The 22,305-nt window shown below is 42.0% G+C and overlaps 1 protein-coding gene across 5 annotated transcripts in view; it reads left to right on the top strand.

Annotated features, from left to right (window-relative positions):
• Positions 1-22,305, top strand: part of LOC123499152 (homeobox protein abdominal-A homolog) — a 155,050-nt gene that overhangs the window by 84,089 nt on the left and 48,656 nt on the right. For 4 of the 5 annotated variants that reach the window (XM_045246826.1, XM_045246827.1, XM_045246828.1 and 1 more), the window contains exons 3-4: positions 1,732-1,779; positions 3,432-3,467. In XM_045246826.1, the coding sequence (XP_045102761.1) occupies positions 1,732-1,779; positions 3,432-3,467 (84 nt within the window). The remainder of the gene's footprint in view (positions 1-1,731; positions 1,780-3,431; positions 3,468-22,305) is intronic. The other variant, XM_045246829.1, reaches the window with a different exon arrangement.

The raw sequence follows: 22,305 nt of genomic DNA, 5'->3' as shown, positions 1-22,305 counted from the left end.
GTGATATCAGGGAGGAGAGAAGAGGAAGGAAATTGTTTTGAAATTATAGATGTATATCACTGGAGCGCAAAGTGGTAGCTATAATTCTCCTTGGGATATTAATAGTGGTGATGTTGGTCAGATGTTGTGCCAGTGACGGGGCTATTATTAAGGTGCTGCACCACACTACGGCGAAGCTACACATGGTATAAAGCATCACGCCCACCACATTATTCACATATAAAGCCCAGCCCACACCCACGCTTAGAGGAAATACCCTTCATTTTTAACACTTTTCCTTTTTTTATAGGACGGTTTTCCTTATTACAAAGACAACGCGTGAGAGTCATTTACTAGCAAAGCGCCACCCTCAGTACACATATTGGCGCGCCTTCACGTATACACCACAAAGTCCCTGTTCACTCATATACCGTTTAATACAGTCCGCTTAGCATAGTCGAGCATAGCGTCTTACGAGCCACTAAGTCAAGGGATACGAGCCACTCTAGGCCATGGAGAGGACCCGCTTCAGCACCACGCAGGGGAGCCGAGCCAAGGACAAAAGCTTGAACGTTAACGTGTTCAGAATTCGCCTCTTTGTGAACGATTTATTGATTCCTGGCGCCGCGTGATCAGGAAAGTGTTGAGGCGCAGGAGGCTGGGTGCGTGAGAAAGAAAAATCAAACCTACTAAGAAGGATGGAAAATGAATGGATAATCAGTGATGTAAATCGGATGAAATTATGCAAAAGAAGCTCATGCCAAGCAACCCTGGGAATGTCAGGAACGGAGCCCAGAAACTGAAAATATGCAGACATTTAGATGTAAATTATTAAAAGAGAATATCATACCAATTAAGCAACGTTAATAAAAAATAAAACGCCGGCATCAGGAGGGATCCGAGGTGATTACAAGGTCACGTTATGGGGCGCCGTACGTGAGAGGTTAAAGGAAGAGAGACTGGTAGGCGGGTCCTCCACTTCGACTAAGTACAGGTTAAGGGAGACGAATGTTGCATATTTATCACCTCGATCATCTATGCAGACTTACGACGCAGACGAATTTCACACCACGTTCTTTCTTTTTTATTAAGGTAAAAAATTTTGCCAGCCGGGATTTCTATCTATTTACGGCAGGCATGTTTTATATTTTTACTGCTAAGAGCTAAGTTGAGTGATGCGGAATGGCACAGTACTCAGGTGCAGCATACCACGAGGGTCCACCGTGCTCTCAGCCAATCGATCTTGTGACGAATTTATTACTATTCCCGTGCAGGTGAGGACGTGAGCCACGCAAACTTGACAGCACAGTGGCCCGCTCACACTCACAAGACGAAATTAAGTTTACTTGAGAAACACGGAAACATTTTGATGTCCACTGCTCCTTGGCCACTCGGCGTGTTGGTTGTGTAAACACCGCGACTGATATTGCCGAGGCGTTATCACCGAAGGGGAAGTGGCTGACTCAGAACTGGCGTCCTATTTCATCTTTACGAGACAGTGCGGGTCAGATTTCAGAATGCTTAAAAAAATAATATGGAAGTTACGGCCGTCATTAGGACCTGATATCGAGAAGAGCGCAATTAAGGCTACCTATAATAGATTCTGGATGAACATAACGGTGATGCATATATTTCCTGGCCAAACTACATGGCATAAGTCTGATAGATTACTATGTCTTTACTAATGAGATGTTTATTGATGACATCGACATCTATTATGCCTTAACTAACATTTCTTAATCATTGTTTCAGAAAACCAATGGCGGGGTCTGACAGCCAATTGGAACGGCCTGCCATGGAGTAAGTATTATTTTGGTGAATGTTGCCAGAGTGAGTGTGTGTGTTCTCAGCTGGGCCGACGAGAGCCTCCCGCCCACAGAGCAAACACCCCCTCACGCTGGCCCACGCTTGGCTTCCAACAGAGAGCAGAGCATGGGTTGACACGGGTTAGGGAGGGTGAGGGGTGGGGTGGAGGAGGTTAAGGGGCTGGTAGTGGCCGGCTCTCCCTCCCATCCCCTCACCTCCCCTCCTACACACCACCACTTCTCACACGCGGGTCCTCTTAGCGGGGCCCGCGGCGAGAACCTCACCGGCATGCTTTGTTTAGGCACAGGGAGGCACTGAGGGGGGACACGGCACTCAGGCACATGAAAATCTGCCCTATGTAGTGGTGTCCTTTCTCTTATTTTTCAAACAATCACATCCTTTCTTTTTCGATATCCCTATGGCTCTAAATACTACTACTACTACTACTACTACTACTACTACTACTACTACTACTACTGCTGCTGCTACTACTATTATTACTACTACTACTACGCTACTACTCATCCAAGGTTGCCTCCACCTCTATTACACTCATATCAATCACGAGACTACAATAAACATGTCTGAGGTGTTAAAGTTACATTTGGCATCGAGAGGTGGAGGTGCTTTGTAGATTTGCAGCCGTAGTGATAACGGTACCTGGTGACACACTCTCCCGCACTAACCAACAACACCTGCTTCCACAGTAAACACAAAGAATGCCACACTGCCTGTCACACTGCACAACTCTGAGATACTGTTTAGTCTCTTCATTTCCAGTTTCATCTCTCATTGTTACATTAAACAGAGACACAGACACACCAGACAACTAGAAAGTGAACACTAAGCTGCATGGATATTAAGAAGTCATTATTGTAGGTAATTGTACGACCCCTGGATCCTTAATGTTTGGAAATTAAAGTATTACAAAATCATTACAGGTATCTCCATTAGAACTTATTTACTGCAGCTTGCTTTATCTAAGTGCTGTTTGCTTGAACACTTAAGCAGACCTATTAAACATTGAAGAATTGTAAATATTTTAAGTGCTAGCAGAAACAGCAACAAGAAAAACGACAAAACATCTCAATTGCTGCGGTTTACATGCAACATAACAGAACAGTGACCGCCATTCCCATAACAGCTGATTCGATCCTGATTCTCATTAACTTTTGTTCATTAGTCTCTCTCTCTCTCTCTCTCTCTCTCTCTCTCTCTCTCTCTCTCTCTCTCTCTCTCTCATTCATGTTGGCTCCAAAAAGACAGATATGACAAATGTTCACGCACATGCAAGCACATTAACACACACACACACACACACACACACACACACACACACACACACACACACACACACACACACACACACACACACACAAACACACACACACTGCAATATGTCAATCCATGCACACGAACACAGCCATCAACTCGCCCATCCACACACAAGTATCCACTCATTCACACACACACACACACACACACACACACACACACACACACACACACACACACACAAGCTGAGGTGCCATTAGTGTAAGGTTTAGTGTGTTGTTCATGGTATACCAGTTGTTGAAATAGTTATTGTGTTATTATAATCTCCTCATGTAGTGATCAAGCACCACAATGACCTCATGTTTTAACAGCGGCGATGATAGACACGATTAATTCGTTGGCATCAGGTAAGTCATAATTATTTCTTTTCCCTGTTTCCCTCTTTCCCTTCCACTATAATCTCTCTCTCTCTCTCTCTCTCTCTCTCTCTCTCTCTCTCTCTCTCTCTCTCTCTCTCTCTCTCTCTCTCTCAATCTACCTGCCTCAACGAATAACATTTTATTTCACATTTATTTGACACATTTTTCCCATCCCTCGTCCTTCCATCTTTAAAGTTGCTTAGTTCTTTTCCCTTTATGGACCAAGTTACTCTTCTGGACAACCTAACTTGCTACTGTTTCCTTTCGTCTTTCTTGACTTTAGTTTTATTGTTTTCTTTGTCTTACGTTCCTCTTCCTTCTTTAAAGCAAACTTCACCTGTGTCGAATTCTTATAGTAATTTACAATACTTTCACTATCTGACTTCAATCAATACTCGTACTTGACATTCTCTCTCTCTCTCTCTCTCTCTCTCTCTCTCTCTCTCTCTCTCTCTCTCTCTCTCTCTCTCTCTCTGCACCTAGAAACTCCTGCATGCCCGTGTAATCTGTTTTGCAATGTGTCTGTTGATGACTTGTAGATGTAGAGTTCCTGTTCAGTATTATGCTTTTCTAGAACTTGAATCTTTAATGGATATCTATTATCTGGGAGGCCATCAAATGACACTCCAGGCTACTCGAGCACTACATATATGCACCATAGTTTACCATCTTGGCTTTGCGGAACGAGGAACGTCTTTTTAATTTTCCTCATATTCTTTTTTTTTAGCTTTGCACTTTGGAATCTCAAGCTACTGTTCCTTATATACGAGCTGAACGATCGTTACGTTTAACTGAACGAGAGCTTGAGTGGCTTTAAGTGTTGTCACGTCACGTTTTGGTGTGAGTCCTTGCGGTACTCTCTCTGTTAACCTTTGTTCCCGTCGTCTCTAATAATCGCAGTTAAGAGTGAATGTCAGAGAAGATCATTTACATCACAGTACTTTCCTAGCAACGACTATAGTTCATATTTTTTGCAAAAGAATGTTATGTTATGTCTCTATTGAGTACGTAATGCATCATACATGATGCCTGTAAAGTACCACCACTTTATATCTACATTACTGAGATCCACTCTAGTAGTGTTTTGCTACATGTAAAATCCGGAACCGGAAGGCAAAGGCGACAGTACTTTTCTTTTTCATTCATACTACTTTTACTTGCTTAACAGTGAGCGCCTGAGTCGCAAGGAGGAAGCGACAGAGAAAGTAGCTACTAATTAATGTTTTTTTTTGGGCACATGCAATAACCATGAGCAATGCATTTCCTCCTTTGTACTAATACCAGTTTAAATTCGCTGCGAATTAGTATTTTGCACGGAAGAAGCGATGCAAAGTCAGCTATCAATTAAGGAGATTGTCACATGCAGCACAAGTATAACCGTGTGTTCGCTTCATTATTCAAATCTAACTATTTTTTATCTAAAGCAATACAACTTGACAGCGAGTTCGTGCGCTACAAAGAAGACGCGATATAGAAAGTAACAATTAAGATGAAATCAGAAACACAAGATTATAAGCAAGAGTTAATATTTGTTCAAAGAAGGAAGAAGTTTTGAAGCCCCTAAACCTTCATTACCTCGCCATCACTGCTGCCACAAAGACACATAAAGATGGTTAACGCGTCGCCACTTAATGAATGCTTGCAAATGGGAGCGGATGTCCGTGGGTTCCAAGGAGCACCACACAACATGAAGCTGAAGGCGGTGGTGTGGTGGCCCTGTCAGCCACACGCCGCGCCCTTAAGTATTCGTGTCTGGTTCATTATCTCTCTCTCTCTCTCTCTCTCTCTCTCTCTCTCTCTCTCTCTCTCTGTCTCATATGAAGGAGGTACATCGCGCGGCTCGTCTTAAATTTGCAACTTAACAAAACTTCTTTCCTCCACCGACAAATTTCAGACGCAACGCATTTTTCATCTTTAAAAAACGTCTATGATCGTTATATCAATTTTTCCTTTACATTTTCGCAAAACAAACAAGACTTTCTTTAAAGGAAAATATTATACAACTTAGAACAAATAGTCGTGTCTGAATCAATGTATACCTTGCTTACTACTTCTCATATTTTCCTTTCTTCGTCTTTCTATATATTTACTTTTTTTTTATTCTGATTTATTCCTTAAGTTTTCTCATATTTATTTCTAACCTGGAATATTTTTACACCAGAAACGTATCTTGGTCCATTACGTATCACATTTCACTTTTTTTTCAAGAAAGTAAGTTTTTTTTTATTTAGATTTCTTCCTCCTCTCTCAACACTCACTTTTTTTTCCCCTTTTTTTTACACTCTTCTCTCCCTTCAATGCCTTTTAAACCTCTGTTGCCAACTACTTCTCCCGTTTACCTCACCCTCCCTTGCAGCACACTCAACCTCCCTTTCTTTCTTTCCCCTCTCTCTCTTTTCCTCTTTACCTCCTCACCCTTACCTTTTATATTCAATTCTGCATGGTTTTAATCCCCTTCTCTCTCTCTCTCTCTCTCTCTCTCTCTCTCTCTCTCTCTCTCTCTCTCTCTCTCTCTCTCTCTCTCTCTCTCTTTCGCTCTGTCTCTTCTCTAACTTATTTTCCACTTTTCTCCCATTTCTCTTTCCCTCACTCTTTCTACCTATTGCCTATCTCTTTTTTTCCCTTTTCCCTCACTTCCCTTATTCTCCCCCTCTCTCCTCTTTCTCTCCCTTCCTTCCTTCTTCCCTTCCCCCAGCCCTCCCCATCCCCTCCACCAATATCGCAGCGCCGTAAACAATGTAACAGTATGGAAAGCTCCCGTCTCGCTTAGCTTTCCCCCTGTTGCCTTGTTAAAAGTTTGGAGGGAGGAGAGAGAGAGGGATGGAGAGATGGAAGGAGGATTGGAGGAAGGATTGTGAAGGCTTGGTACCGTGTAATATATAGGTGAGCTTGGCAGTGTGCAGTGGGGAGGAAAGAGGGAGGAATGTTGGAGAAAGTAAAGGAAAAAAAAAAGAAGGGAAAATGGAAGTACATAGAGGAGAGGGTGGAAATTAGGTAAAAGTGAACAGAAAACACTCGAAAGCGAATGAAATGAAATTAAATATATATGAAAAATGACTTAGTTTTTTTTTTTTTTTTTTTAGGGGTAATATTATCACATTGATGGAAACTTAATCAGTGAAATTTCTACATACAAAAACACCGCCATAGGAATATTAGAAATCCATTATAAACATATATTAAAAGTATAAAACTTACACCACTGAATAAAAAAAAGAGCGAACCAGAAAGACCGTGAAACGCGCTACTCCATAAGCCAAGTTAATACTCCGGCAAAAAAAAAAAAAAAATCCTGCTAATCCAGAACGCAGGATCCGTATCTTTGTTATCTCGCCGCTTCAAAACCTTCCAGTGTTGGTGTTTCTAAATATTTCCAGTCCTCTCAGTCTTAAATACAAGTAAGTCTGTATCGAAAGAATTCCGCTGGTAACAGAATATTTTGGAAAAGAGGCTGAAATAAGAAAATTAATAAAGAAAATGTTGAAACGTGTAATTCCCACGTCCTTTGGTAATGACAAGGGGGGAGGAAATGTGTACATATTCCCGGCCCGATGGAACGTGAAAATTTAGCCAAAGTAAAAAATACGAAAGCGAAAAAGGGGGAAAAAATCAAAATTAAGCGCATGAACACGAAGGAAATAACTACAAGAGAGAAGAGAATTACATGTGTACGAACAGGGGAAAAAATAGAAAGCTAAAGCAGTGGATGGATAAGAACATAAACAAAAGTGAAAACACATACAGGCATAGATAAAGGCTCGCTGATACAATCCTAACTAGTTGGCAAAAGTAAGCAGAAACAGGCATACGTATATACGTGCGTGTTGACTGAGGATTACACACACACACACACACACACACACACACACACACACACACACACACACACACACACACACCAAGTGAAAACTATAATCTTGATTTCGAATAACCTTTAAAGTCTCGACCGAAAAATAATAAGGCAGAAAAGAAACCTGTCTTGATAAAAACTTGCAGGCTTATCTATACAAAATAATCAAATTATATACACTCCTATCACACGTCATTTGTAAGACCCAGGCTTTCAAATACTGTGCTTCATTTAACAATCAGTAAATAGTCTATAAATTCATTACTCACTTAGACTTCTATGATTAAACGTCCTCTTAGTGTCTGCTGACCGCGGCTATGATATACACCGAGAGAGAAAACCTCAGTCATCGCAGTTCGGTCTTTGTAAATGTTTACGTTATACAACTTCAGCAAGTTTCGCTTATATGAAAACTGAATCCCAAATTCTCTTCAAAAGCTCTCCAAAGTATCGGAACAGCGATACAAACACATGATAATGTGTAAAAGTAAATATACACAAATATATTTTCCGATTTTCAATCTTATGAAATATGAATTCATCAATCCATACTTATAAACTCCATGAAAAAAGCAACGAACCACAATTTTATACCAATAATTTGTAATAATTGCGGGTGATTACTAATGGTAATTATGGATAAATGGAGCCGATAATATAAATATATCGTGACTAATCCGTGAAAATTCACACCAAGTAGGTACTGGTGAGATACCGTAGTGGTGGTGGTGGTGGTGGTGATGGTGTTGGTGGTGACCATCTTACGTTCTAATATGGTAATGGTTCACTTTTGAGAGGTCTCAACTCAGCGTAATGCTAATGATGATTGATGACTATGACGACTAAAAGGAGGCATTCGATATTTTCTTTAAAGCCATGCAAGAAAACACAATAACTTTCAGACAAATTTCAACTGAAAGTTTTACTCTCGAATATAATTTATATTAAACAATTAACAAGCAATAAACATTTAAATTTCTAATAACGAAATGGAACTTTTGATGAACTTCTCTTCTCTTACAGGCAATGACATTAAAAGCCATCAAGACTTATCAAAGAACAAAGAACATTCAACAAATTCATACTCATCAAAAAGCAAGAAAATAAATATCTAACAGTTCAATAAGGAAGGGGAAAAAAAAACTTTCATGCACTTCTTATATAGGGAATAATTATAAAAGAAATCAAGACTTATCTAGGAACGGGGGACACCAAAGATAATGGAAAATTAGATTCAACAAGGAGAAAAAGAAAAAAAAAGTCACGACCCCATTTCCAGCGACGACCCGCCACCTACGACGCTGATTATGGGGTCTCAAGCACGCCTCTCCCCCTCCCTCTCTTCCTCTCTCCCTCATTCCCCTCCCATCCTGCCTCTCTTCCTGCGCAACTTTTACCCACTGGCCAAGACTTGATCTCGTAACACATGCATTATAATTTCTTATCTCCATAAATCCAAGGTCATTTTCGCAAATACACTGAAGTAATATCCAAGAAAGTATTATCCTTCATTATTCCATCATCATACAAGCGAATAAATCAACATAATTTGCGTCTACTTAAAGCAAGTAAGGATTTCTTTTAGGAGGGGAGAGTCGCATGGGGCTAGAAAAAATGTGTAAATAAATTAGGAAGCAATACATCAAGGAGTGGGGAAGAGGTTCCTGTGCAGCTCCAACTCCACTTCTCCTTCACTTCTTTCCAGCCAACTCCGCCCTATCTCCCTCCCTTCCTTCTCCCAGCCAACTTCCCCCCATCCTCTCTCCCTCCCTTCCTGCCTTGCCTGGCCGGTATCTTGACCTTCTGAAGCAACAACTTATTAACGTTATCATTGGCCGGCGAGGAGGTAGGGTGAGAGAAGATTGCGGTCAGGTAGTGGAGGTCGAGACTTCAGCGGTGGAAGGTGGCTATGAGAAAAGATCTTAAAGTATAAAGGTTGAATAAATGTTAAAGGTAAAAGTACAGTTGCTAAGTAATAGATAGATATACCGTTGGACAAACAGAAAACACGGTGCTGGAAAGGAAAGTAGTTAAATAGAGAAACATCATGATATTGCTAGATGCTTTAGAAGAAAGGAAGAATAAAATAAAGTTAACAGGTATTGGTAAATTAGGTTGTTATAAGTAAGTAAAGACACTGAAAATTTTGGTTTAAAAAATATGAATATAAAAATCAATAATAATAATAATAATAATAATAATAATAATAATAATAATAATAATAATAACTAAACATCTTAAGTCAAAACTAATAAGACTGAAGTAGCGCTTTGTATGGCGTGATCTACGAAATTAATTGGCTTCAACGGAAAATAAACATAATGAAGTAAAGTTATACTGGAGAAGCGAATATTCCTGAATCCGAGTATACGTGGGAAAATGATGCGATGAAAACCTGTTCGAGATAAAATGTGAGAAATATCTGACTGATGGGCATTTATAGCATTAAATTGATATAATTACAGCACATCATTATAATACCTGAAATACTCCACCTGTGTCTATGGGGATTCACACCTCGTCATTTTCTCTCACTATTTTTGCATCATTTCCTATCATGGATTTGTTTGTGTACATTCTCTTTATCATTTTTATCAAGATTACTGTATCATTATTACCATTATTATCATTAATATCAACATGCTCTCACTATTTTCCCTTTTCTAAATAAAAATGGAAAGCACGTCTCTCACTATTCACGTTTCAAATGCATGTTCTTCTTTACTGACCAATTTTCATCATCATTATAATCATCATCATCATCATTATAATCATCATCATCATCATCACTATAATAATAATCATCATCATCATCGTTACCATTGTAAAATCAACATTTAATCATGAACTTCTTCGGAATCAGATAAAAAAGCACGTCTGAAGGGCAAGACCAAGCCACAAATCGAGCGCGGGTGACAGTCTAAGAACACGAAAGGTCACGAAGTATTCCAGCCCCACAAGTCTTGCTCTCTCCCTCGTGACAGCCTGGGGAGGGCCGCCCTTCGTGCCTCCCCTGCCCTTCCCTGCCTCTCCCTTGGCCTTCCTCGTCCCCCATGGCCTTGGTTACGTCTCCCTCGCCTCCCTCCGCCACGCCACTAATACCGCCGCCAAATTAGCACAACCATCTGAATCCCATCAGTACCACTAAAGTGAAATATCGTTTATAGAGTAAATGCGTCTCAGCTACGCTTCCCTCCTACAGGTTTAGCGTACTACCTATTCACAAACTGTTTTTGCACCACAGAATGGTTCCTTTGTGAATTTATGATATGAACTAGTAACACGCACGGACTGGTGACGCGGTGGTAAGTGGGTGAAGCTTTACTCCGTCTGTATTTCATGTTTAAAAATACACACTGTTTGTTTTGGTTCTGATATTCACTTGCAATTTTCTTTTATTACTGTATGTTTACTATTAAAAGGAAATGAAACGGATAAGTTTGCTGAATATTAAAGACGTAACTCGAATAACAATACTGTACAAGAATCCATCGTCAAACGACAGAAACAAAAAGAAACAGTAGCAAAGAACACTAGCAAAAAAAAACAGTAATTTTCACGGCACGACAAGAAATCAACAAGCAATTCGTCTTCTCACGATCTGAACAACAGAGAGGCGGCGTTGCCCTCAGTTCTAAGCTTCACTCCACAGTTAAGCACCTTCATTAAATTTTTATGAGACTGCGCGTATGTGGGAGGCAGATTAGCGCTTCCGTAACGTGTGCCGCGCTCATTAATCCCGGGAGATGCCTCGTTAGAATTTCATCTTTGCAAATAATCCTCAGATAGTTAAAAAAAAAAAAAAAATACGTTTAAATAGAAAAAAAAGGCACTTAATACCTATAATACTGAAAGTAAAACGGCTCCCTTGTCATCACTATAACTCTTCAAGGAACAAATACAGCAACTCATTCGATACCGCGTCACGTCACCATCGATTACAGCGCCACCAGATCCCTTAATGACTTCCGAATACCTCAGCCGGTGACCAAACAAAGCCGTGCAGGTGGGCAGTACGCGAGGTCACACCACCGCACCACCACTCCGCCACTCGGCCATTAAGTTAACTAGACCCCGTTTATTCCTCGTCATGTGTCGTCTGTTCCATTAATCGCCATAAAAGGGGGATCTTCCGGCGGACAAAGGCTGATTATTGTGATGCTTTTTCATGATTCCTTCGCATCCACATTAATGAGACGAGAAATGCGGACGTGGATTGCGTGTATTAATGGAGTGTGATTTGCACTTCATGAGGGATAGCAAGGGAAGGGAGACGACCTGTGGCTTATCGGACCAGAGTAATATCACCGTATCGCCTTCACTTCCTTCAATGCAACCCACGAGGAACAAGAGATTTGAGACATAGTGCGACTTAAATACTTAAACCAATGACAAGTAAATGCGAGAAATATAGATAAGACAATAAAGATAAGTAAAAATTCCATTGAATAATATTTAAGGTTCTGATGAGATATTTAATTATTTATCATTTCTTCAAAACACTTTACTTCCTTCAGTGAGAGATATGTAACTAAAAGCACCAAGACTTGAAATACACATTACATACATAAATACATATATAATACAACCCTCATCACCTTTAGCGCAATAAACAATCAGCTCGAACCACACACATACACTCATACAAAACCCACCACACACACACACACACACGCACATACATAACAACACAACAAACTTACATACATACATACACACGAGTACAGACGAACAAAACAAGGCGACGGCCGTAACTACCTCACCACCAACAGCGCAGGAAACATAAAAACGCATACACATAATTCCAAACACATACATACATAACACACCTCACGCACACGAATACATACACACACACAAGCAGAAGGCGACGGGTATAATTGGCTCACCATTCAAAACACACCTTCCATAACCCAGACAGACGGGGCTGCTCCCTCTGGGCACATTTTCGCCATTACACATGATCAATTGCCTCCGTTCCTCTTATCATGGGAAGGGCTAATTAGGTGTGTCTAATGCGACCACTACCCCTGGGGGACACACACGCCCACACGCCCTCGCCGCCACACAGCTGAATGGGGAAGGGTCGGGGGACAGGGGCGGTTAAGGACGGTTCTCTAGTAAAGGTGAAGATGAAAACGTTTGTAAAAAGCCTTCGTCTATATTTAGCTCAGTTCTTTTATTATATATTTTTTTTATTCTTTTGTTCCGAGAGAGAGAGAGAGAGAGAGAGAGAGAGAGAGAGAGAGAGAGAGAGAGAGAGAGAGAGAGAGAGAGAGTTATTTTGCTAAAGAGTCATATCGAGCTACGTATACAATGAGGAGGAGGAGGAGGAGGAGGAAGAGAAGGAAAAGAAGAAGAAGAAGAAGAAGAAGAAGAAGAAGAAGAAGAAGAAGAAGAAGAAGAAGAAGAAGAAGAAGGAGGAGGAGGAAAGAAGAAAACGAAGGAAGCGCATAAATATCGAAGAGGTATACGTCCCTTTTATTGTCGAAGCGAGTAAACGAAACTTTGGTAATGAATATATGCAGACGGAAAAAAAAGACCGCTATAAACATAAGTTTCGCGAGACATTTAGTAGCAAGAGGAACAGGAACTAAACTCACCTCCCGTGTGCTACAGAGGTGTGTGTGTGTGTGTGTGTGTGTGTGTGTGTGTGTGTGTGTGTGTGTGTGTGTGTGTGTGTGTGTGTGTGTGTGTGTGTGTGTGTGTGTGTGTGTGTGCTACATACGAGTTTCCTCAGCAAATATTTGTGAAGGCCTTTAAACTATTCCACTTGCATATTTGTGTGTTTGTGTAAGTGCACTTTTATTTGCTAATGAAAGTGTGTTGGTTCAGCGTATATACGACAAATACACACACACATTCACGAGCACATGTAAGTTTGTTCATTGTATATTACGTGTATATTGGCTTTCGTAATTACACGTTCCAAAGGACTGTGTATTGCAGGTGAAATGTACAAAGGAAAGGCCGCATAACTCTTTACTGACTTTTTGTGAACATGTCAGTGTCCTCTGTACGTGGATGTGCGCGTGTGTGTGTGTGGGTGTGTTTGTGTGTGTAGATAGATAGGAAGGCAGGTGTGAGTGCGTGTGGCGCTGTGCATGGGGCTGTCCGTTTGTGCCTGTAATAGTGTGTGAGTGTGTGTGTGGTTGTTCCAGTGAGTGTGAATAAGGCATGCTTGGTCTGAGCACACACCCAAATCGATGGGTTTTGGCTCTCTGCCCGGGATCGATTGCCTGGGAGCGTTGTCTCATGTCAGGGACTGTATGCCAACCACGATGAACGGCTTGCCCTAGAGCGCCTCCCTTTCCTCAGATGCTGTACGAACTCCGACGCGTAGAGGCAATGCAGGATCTATATACACTGTGGATGCCAAATATATTTCCTTGGAGACACGCATAAAAGAGAAGCAGCTGCCGAGGAAGACTATGTGCGCTTGTGCATGTTGATGGTGCATGGAGGAAAGGGAGGACAGGGAGAGAAAAGATGCTGAAGGTGCTAGTTCAGTGTGTGTGTGTGTGTGTGTGTGTGTGTGTGTGTGTGTGTGTGTGTGTGTGTGTGTGTGTGTGTGTGTGTGTGTGTGTGTGTGTGTGTGTGTGTGTGCGCGCGCGCGACGAACAACGTTATTCTGTTCACTTATTTCTATATATTCTATTTATAATTATTACTATTGTTCTCTCTCTTTCTCTCAGATGGTTAATGTAGTCAAGGTGTGAACGAGTAAATGTTACAAATTCTTATCTTTATTTTATGGCTGTTCTATGTCCTACGTGTGCTAAGTGCTAAAGGAGCGACGTGTTCGACTGGAATATACTTATACAACGCACTGGGCGGCACACTTGAATACGCTTCTGTCCATTTGCTACATCCGTCAGGTATCGAAGAGTCCCAACATACACGGGAAGCGATATTCAAAGTCCACGCGCACTCTTGAACACACCACACGTCTCAAGATTACCACACCCGATACACTCTCAGGGCTATGCACGGAGCCGCACTCGTACGCACACCTGCACACAAAACACACACACACACACACACACACACACACACACACACACACACACACACACACACACACACACACACACACACACACACACACACACACAGGCGGGCATTCACTCTCCCACACTTGACATAAAATGGCCATTCACAAGCCATTACCATCAGGCCACACTTAGTTATGCTCTCACCACCTACACTCACTCCCCTACAAGGAGACTCACCTGCAAAAGAGAGAGACAGAAAGACCCACACCTCCAGCAGTCCTTCTCCCACACACACACAGACTGGACACACAGGGCACGACACTCTCTTCTTCCGTCCATCACTCAGCTAACAACCAATCAGAGCACAGATTTGAATATTCATGAGACGGCAGCCTAGCCAAGAGCTTCACCGACCTCTATTTTTTTTTGTCATCCTCGTGGTAACTTTTTTTTTCCACACGACAGGCATAAAAAAAAGAGTGTAGGAGAGGAAAGGGTTAAAACTAAAGCGGTCAGGACTCAAGGCATCTAGAAACACGACGTATATATAGTGTGATTTATCAGTCATTGCACTTGTGAAACGAAGGCAGCGGGTGAACTCCACAAAATATGACAACATCTGGGTACTGCATGTGTAGCAAAACGGAAGGAAAAAGTGGAAAAGGGCCAGTAATATACTCTTGTCAACCGTGTCGGATGTGGGAGGAATAAAAACGCTCGCACATGGACAGTATAGGAGTGGCGGGGAAAGGGTGAGTAGAGAGCGGACGGGAGGGAAACGGGGAGAGGCGGGAGTGGACGGTAAGGGGTAACAGGGAGGGAAAGGGAAAAGCACAGCATCGGCCCTAAAGGCTTACGGCTGCATTGCTTTTTTTGTAGCCCGGAGGAGGGAAAGGGTTGGGCTCTCGATTTTTTTTCCCTTCCATCATGTGGTTTTACTTAAGGCCTCTCAGGGTCAAGCATTTCACTTTCTACGCCTCTTCGTCTATTAGTGTGGTAAGGGAAAGCGGAAAAGTGTCTCCTCCACCAGGCACAAACATACTCATCCATAACAAAGGAATATATCAATACTTTCCTCCCAGAATAGATGAGTGACTAATGACACCCATATAGAAAGTGTCATGTAGTAGTCCACTAGTGGCATGTGTGTCATTAAATAAATCCCCAAAAAACAAAGCGATACGATCACAGCTGACAGACATTCCGATGAGATACTTGATTAAAATTGTTCCTAGTGTATTTGAGGCAGCACTACCAACATCGCCCTCTAGCAGCAGCAACGGCAACAGCAGCCTGACTATCATGTGTTTAATATTCATGACAATTTCACTCCATCTGCACACGGTAATAACATCCTCTCAACGCAGAATAAAAAGAACAAGAGATAGATAATACAGAATGTGGTAGAAATTTCACATAAATATATATCTCTTAATACTAATAGTGACTTTTTGAAAGCGTTAAGTCCTCCTTGAAGCATCACGTCAGCAGCCCCTTCCCTCTGCCCTGCCTCCCTCCTTCTTAGCTGAGCCTGGTTGATGCACGCTGTTCTTCATACCACCGCCAACACTTAAAACCACATCCTTTTTCCAGAATACATCGAATTCAACACCTCTTGAACGAACCAAGTAAAGTCTAAGACAAGTTGGTCACTAAAAACACACGAGCTACTTATCTCTTTACAACAATATCTAAACCACCAAACATCCTTGCGATTTGTATTTACATGAGGCAAAAAATAATCAGCCGTCTATTAGTGAGTTGATAGAGACGATGCTTTGTGAGGCAAGGTAGGAGGTGAACGGAGCGAAGCTCAGGTGATCACTCAAGGCCCCAACCCTTCTAGCACCCAAGACACTGAGAGACCTGTTTTATGGCCGCAAATTCGTCACGCTGCATTGACCAAACATCCAGACCCAGGCAGACAGACCAGCCGACGAGCGAACGAGAGAGAGAGAGAGAGAGAGAGAGAGAGAGAGAGAGAGAGAGAGAGAGAGAGAGAGAGAGAGAGAGAGAGAGAGAGAGAGAGAGAGAGAGAGAGAGAGAGAGAGAGAGAGAGAACTGGGGAGGAGGGGGCAGGCAGACTTACACAAAAAAAGACACACAGACAGACAGACACAGACGGATTGACTGACTAAATTCGTTGACTATATGTCTGACTGATTGTTTGAATGAATTAATAAATGGATAGTGAATGGATGAAGGATAAACTGACTGACTTACACACACACACACACACACACACACACACACACACACACACACACACACACACACACACACACACACACACACACACACAGAGAGAGAGAGAGAGAGAGAGAGAGAGAGAGAGAGAGAGAGAGAGAGAGAGAGAGAGAGAGAGAGAGAGAGAGAGAGAGAGAGAGAGAGAGAGAGAGAGAGAGATCTAAGAAATGGTATGGAGAAAGAAATCGCACACGTATTTTTCCACAGCATTATTTTATCTGCTTAAGAACAGTTAACCAAGCCGGATCGCAAAACAGGAGATAGAAAGAAGCGAACATATAAAAAGAATCCTGGGGGAAATTTATTACTTCTAAAGACTCAACAAAACGAGTCTTCTTATCGGGCGCTGTTTCTTTAAGACTCTGAAGCTTTCATTGTGATTAAAAGTAGAGAGTCTTTAATTTAACGAGCCGAGAACCATATTGTCTTCTTTAAACTGTCGTCCGCCTAAAAGCCTCACCGTTATATTGCTTCCTCAGGCTTTACTGGTGACTCTGGAAGCAAGACTCCATAGATAAACACCAGGGCCGTCTCTCCCATCGTTCCAGTTTTACATAATTTATAGTTTCCGGTTTCAATGCATTTTTTCAACGCTTGACTTCCGATGCGAGTAAAGAACGTGTGCGAGGCATACTTCGTGGAATTTTCTTTTTTTTCTGACAGTAAGAATAACACGGTTAGGAAACAATGTCACATGACTCATGCGTGACGCAATGAACTGTGACGTGAAGGTTCCACTTTTTTTAAACTTTCGCAGAAAATTGCGAAAATTGAATTACAGAGTGATCTTACTAAGTTTGTAAATATAAAAACAGGCAGGTTGTGAAGGAGAGTTCTAGTAAATATCATAATGGGGCTTGGTTTTCTTATGTAATGTGAGGTGTAATCACTTTTGCTCGTCTTTGATTTCAAGGTACAATTACGAGACTGTCAAGCCTAATTATTAATAATTACCACGTAATTGGTATCATTACCTTATATCACCGGAAAATATCGCGACATGACATCCACACGCAATATTACAGCATATGCGCGTGCGTGGCCGTCTGTGAGTGTGAGTGTAGGAAAGTAGGATGAGGGTGTAAAGAGCATGTGTAAATACGCAATGTTCATTTGTATCTGAAGCGTTCACGGCAATTGAGAATATTAACGCTTTATACTGATATCGATAGTTCACAACTCTATATGGTGCATATATGTATATAGAGTATGCACGTGTATATACGGATGTGTGCACGTGTTTGTGCACCTGATCTGCGTGCATGCTTTTCCGGGCGTTAAGTGTCTGTTTGCGTGACTGACTTTTGGCGATCACTTTCATAGTATTCAATACATTGATGACCTCTCTCTCTCTCTCTCTCTCTCTCTCTCTCTCTCTCTCTCTCTCTCTCTCTCTCTTCAAACAGAATGACCGTTCAGTAATTCAATTAACAATGATGAAGGTGAAATACTGCACGACAAAGGCCTATAAGTCGCCATCAGTGGAAGAGTTTCCTTGTGTAACCACCGGGCAAGGCTTTCTGAACTGCCCTAATATGCTGCACCAAAACAATGCATTATCAAACAAACAAATCACATTATTCACGATGACTTACCTTCAAACACACACACACACACACACACACACACACACACACACACACACACACACACACACACACACACACACACACACACACACACACACACACACACACACACACACACACACACACACACACACACACAGCAGCCATTTAGCACAAAAATCATTCAGTACACCATAACCGAGAGAAGATATCGCGCTCACAAAAAATAGAAATTGTCGCATAAATCTTAGAGTGTATACGTTTTCCAATCCCGGTGCGGAGGGGAGGAAACAGTTAAGAGATAAAACAGTCACAACAATATTTAATAACTCAAACCTCACAGGCAAAGCACCGTACTGCCCACTACACGCCCTCACGCTCCGTTTGCACCTACAACAGTCGCCAGTTTGCATTGTGGGTCGCGGCGCACAAGTGGTATACTCGTACGCTACATGTGTCTCGGATGCGTGGCCTTAAATGTTTTCGCAACGTGCCCTCAAGCCTCCGTGAAGTGCGAAACGTTTCTGTAAAATGTTTTCACTCCACAGGCGGCGTTTTTCCGCTTATCGCACCTACATTTCCCCCATGAAAAAATGACGCATAGTTTCATCCATTTAACTGTTAGCTAAACTTTCCTTATGTATTTTTTTTTCTGAAGATTTTTTTTTTTTTTATTGATTTTATGCACCTTTAGTATTTCCATAGTTTTCTTTTTGTCATTCTTACTTTCACTACAACGTACTTCCCGTCAATTAATCACTTCTCACACTCCTTGCTTTTCACTCTTGACTCTTGGCATTCCATTCCCCTTCCACCCTCACACTAAATCGTTCTTCCTCCACCTCCTCACGCCAAGATTCCATTTAATATATGATCTCTCCCTCTTCCCGGCGCCCCCTTCTTCCCTTGCTCCCTTGCTCGCTCGCTCACTCCATCCTCACTCTACAAAGCAGCAAAATCAAGATGTCCTTTGAGGGCATCCGTCTCGACAGTATCAATTCGCGTCATCCTCCTTCGGTGCCTTCGGGAGGATGTGAGCAGGAGGCCTCGGGAACCCTTGTCTCTATTTCTCGCGTCGCGGCGTCGTTACACTAACAGTTGAAGCGCTGTTCAAGGGACCCAGAGGACGGCTCGATACCACTCTAAATGGATTAGTTCGCAGCCTATTGTCTTGATTTAGAAATGCCTCTCTCTCTCTCTCTCTCTCTCTCTCTCTCTCTCTCTCTCTCTCTCTCTCTCTCTCTCTCGTTGGTATTGATCCATAAATCAATGTTTTTAAACAAAGTATTCTTAAATCTTCTTTATGTGCATGTTCTTAATTTGCCTATTCGTGTGCGATGTATATTCAAATGTATCTTTAAACACCCATATCTCTCTCTCTCTCTCTCTCTCTCTCTCTCTCTCTCTCTCTCTCTCTCTCTCTCTCTCTCTCTCTCATTCAATGTATGTTGTATCCCAGCTCGCCTCAAAGTGTTGGCTTGTGGTGCTCATGCTTGCCTGGTTCAGCACGTCATGATGGTGTGTGTCATTGCTCATCTGTCTGCCTGAGTATTAATTTCTCTTCATTTTTTTAATGTTGTCTATATCTTATGTAATATAAGTCTGTTTGTTTGTTTGTGTGTGTGTGTGTGTGTGTGTGTGTGTGTGTGTGTGTGTGTGTGTGTGTGTGTGTGTGTGTGTGTGTGTGTGTGTGTGTGTGTGGTGTTGATACCAGGTGTACACGTTTGAGGTGCGCATAATACACACATGGATACGTATTTTTTCGAGACTCATACACGCATGATTTCGTAACACAGCGTGCGTCAGGCAACAATCGACTCATAAATCAAGATGCTGTCTCATAAAAAAAAAGAACTAGTAACTCTTTCCCTATCTTAATTATTCAAGTTTGAAGGGCGTCTTGTCGATATAATAGCGTTCGATTTTATGACGTAGGAAAATCCAGCTTTACGACTCATCTACACAACTCGTATATTGCGTGCTGTCCTGATGGCTTTTCCTGCCTGCAGCTGATGTGGCAAGCGAGTCAGTCACTGTGACGGTGAATCATGGAACGTATTCATGTCAAAAACAGGTTGCTCCATACTTTATCGATAAAGATAGAGGAAGAAATAAAGAAAAAAATATATATATGTAAAGTAATAAAAAGGAACTCCCGATAATCGTTGATATGTAGATTCAAAACACCAAAAATAAATACGAGGTAATGTACTTTAGGAACACACACACACACACACACACAAAAGAAAAAAAATATCATTACCTTGATATCACGTAAGATCCATTTAGCGTTGCAATAATTTATTTACAGTTAACCGGTAATGCAGCCAGTGCCTCGCGTCGCAGAAGTTATGATTAAATTATACATGCATTAAGGTGCGATATCCAGACTCGTTATCTGTCAAATACCGAGCAATCCCTCCTATCAAACCTGAGACAAAAGCCTTATTAGCTCAATCACAGGAGTTCATTAGCATCAAACATTTGAGGCGGCCATAAATAATAGCTGTTTTACATTACTTCGTCTCTTATCAAGATTTTAGGCTCCAGTCTGGGAAGAGTGGCGGCAGTGCTGGTTGCACATGGAAGTGGAGACACAACTCATGAATTACATAGGAAAGCGAGGTAATAAAACGGGCCACGTGCGTCTCTCGTAAAAGGTGGCGGCCAGGCACCTGTCACCTAATCGATGTTGAACACCTAGGGACGGCTGACCACTGCCAACACCACTACCCACGATTACCACCACCCACCACTTCAACCACCCAACACCACCACCGTCCACTAACAAACACCACCAACTACCACCCCCATCAACACTACCCTTGACCGATCCACACACGCCGAACCACGGGGTTTAAAGGTTACCACGACCAGCATCTCTGCCTTGGCCTCTCCATCCCTACCTACGTGATCGAATGGCCCACCTAGAAACACATTACATGAATCTGTATGCGCAAGGTTCACTCTGGTCACATAAGTACACATTAGTACTGTTAAAAAATAGAGCAATGTACATGCATACTAACTGGGATTCATACCTGCTTACCCACAGTACCACACAGTTACATACATAGATTGAAATACAGACAATAAAAAGTCACAAGGGGTGCGCTCACACATACAAACACACAAACACACACGCTCACTCCTCTTCCTCTGTCTCGTGGGGAATATTAAGAACATCCACAGCAAAGGTCGTAAAAACAAGTTATACTGCAATGCACCTCCACTCTGGGCTCCTGGGACTGACAAGGATACTCGCACGATTGTTAAAGAAGACACATCAAGGAGAATACGATGACGAATATTCGATCCCGGAGCTTATCTCTTGCATGGATGAAAATGAAAGTGCATTTTGGGTTTTATAGACTTCCTGCTGGGCTATAATGGGAGATCCGTTTCCGGAACACGACGTTGCTGGAGAGGTACGTGTATAATATTACGCTCATTAACATTACGCTTTTTTGCAATATAAACCTGCATTGCGTAGTATAACAAAGGATTCCCTTAGTCAGCAAGATGAAGCTACAATGTGAACTGCGAACTCTGAGGCAAGTGATGTGGAGCCGACGATAAGGTAGTTGTTTACCATTCCGTTATGTAAAAGTATTATATGCAGGACACCACTCAAAACCTGGGGTCCTTTTTAGGCAATCGAGTCCCAGTAAACAAACAGATAAGATGGAACACCACACCTGATAGGAACAAAAGAAAAGAAAGAAATTACACATCCTCTCAAGGGGAGACTCACATGAAAGCTTTAAGTGCATCAAGAAAACAATAGATGATGAGAAGAATAAAGTCTTAAATAATAACAGAGATAATTTGAAATATATATGTATAAAGGCTGCAATCTACGTATGAGAATGTATTCAAAAGAGAACAATGGGCTAATAAATCCTAACGTCACTATAAAAGATGCATAATCCACAAGTAGCTGAGTGCAGAGGAGTGAACGAGGATATTCACCTCACGGTAGGGGGACGCAGAGGCGATGGCTCATGAAGTTGGTAAAAGAGGGAGGAGGAAAATTTATTCGAGTGACGTAGTGACGGCAGCATCGCCAGCCAGCACCTTAATGATCAGCCAGCCCAGCCCAGACGGGGCGAGAGACTTCAACGAGTAACTCTCTATGGAAAGGTCAGTGGAGATCGTACCCGTCT

Source organism: Portunus trituberculatus, chromosome 49, assembly GCF_017591435.1.
Source record: "Portunus trituberculatus isolate SZX2019 chromosome 49, ASM1759143v1, whole genome shotgun sequence".
NCBI classification, from domain to species: domain Eukaryota; kingdom Metazoa; phylum Arthropoda; class Malacostraca; order Decapoda; family Portunidae; genus Portunus; species Portunus trituberculatus.
Note: the sequence above shows the minus strand (reverse complement) of the source record. Positions and strands in the feature narration are given on the sequence as shown.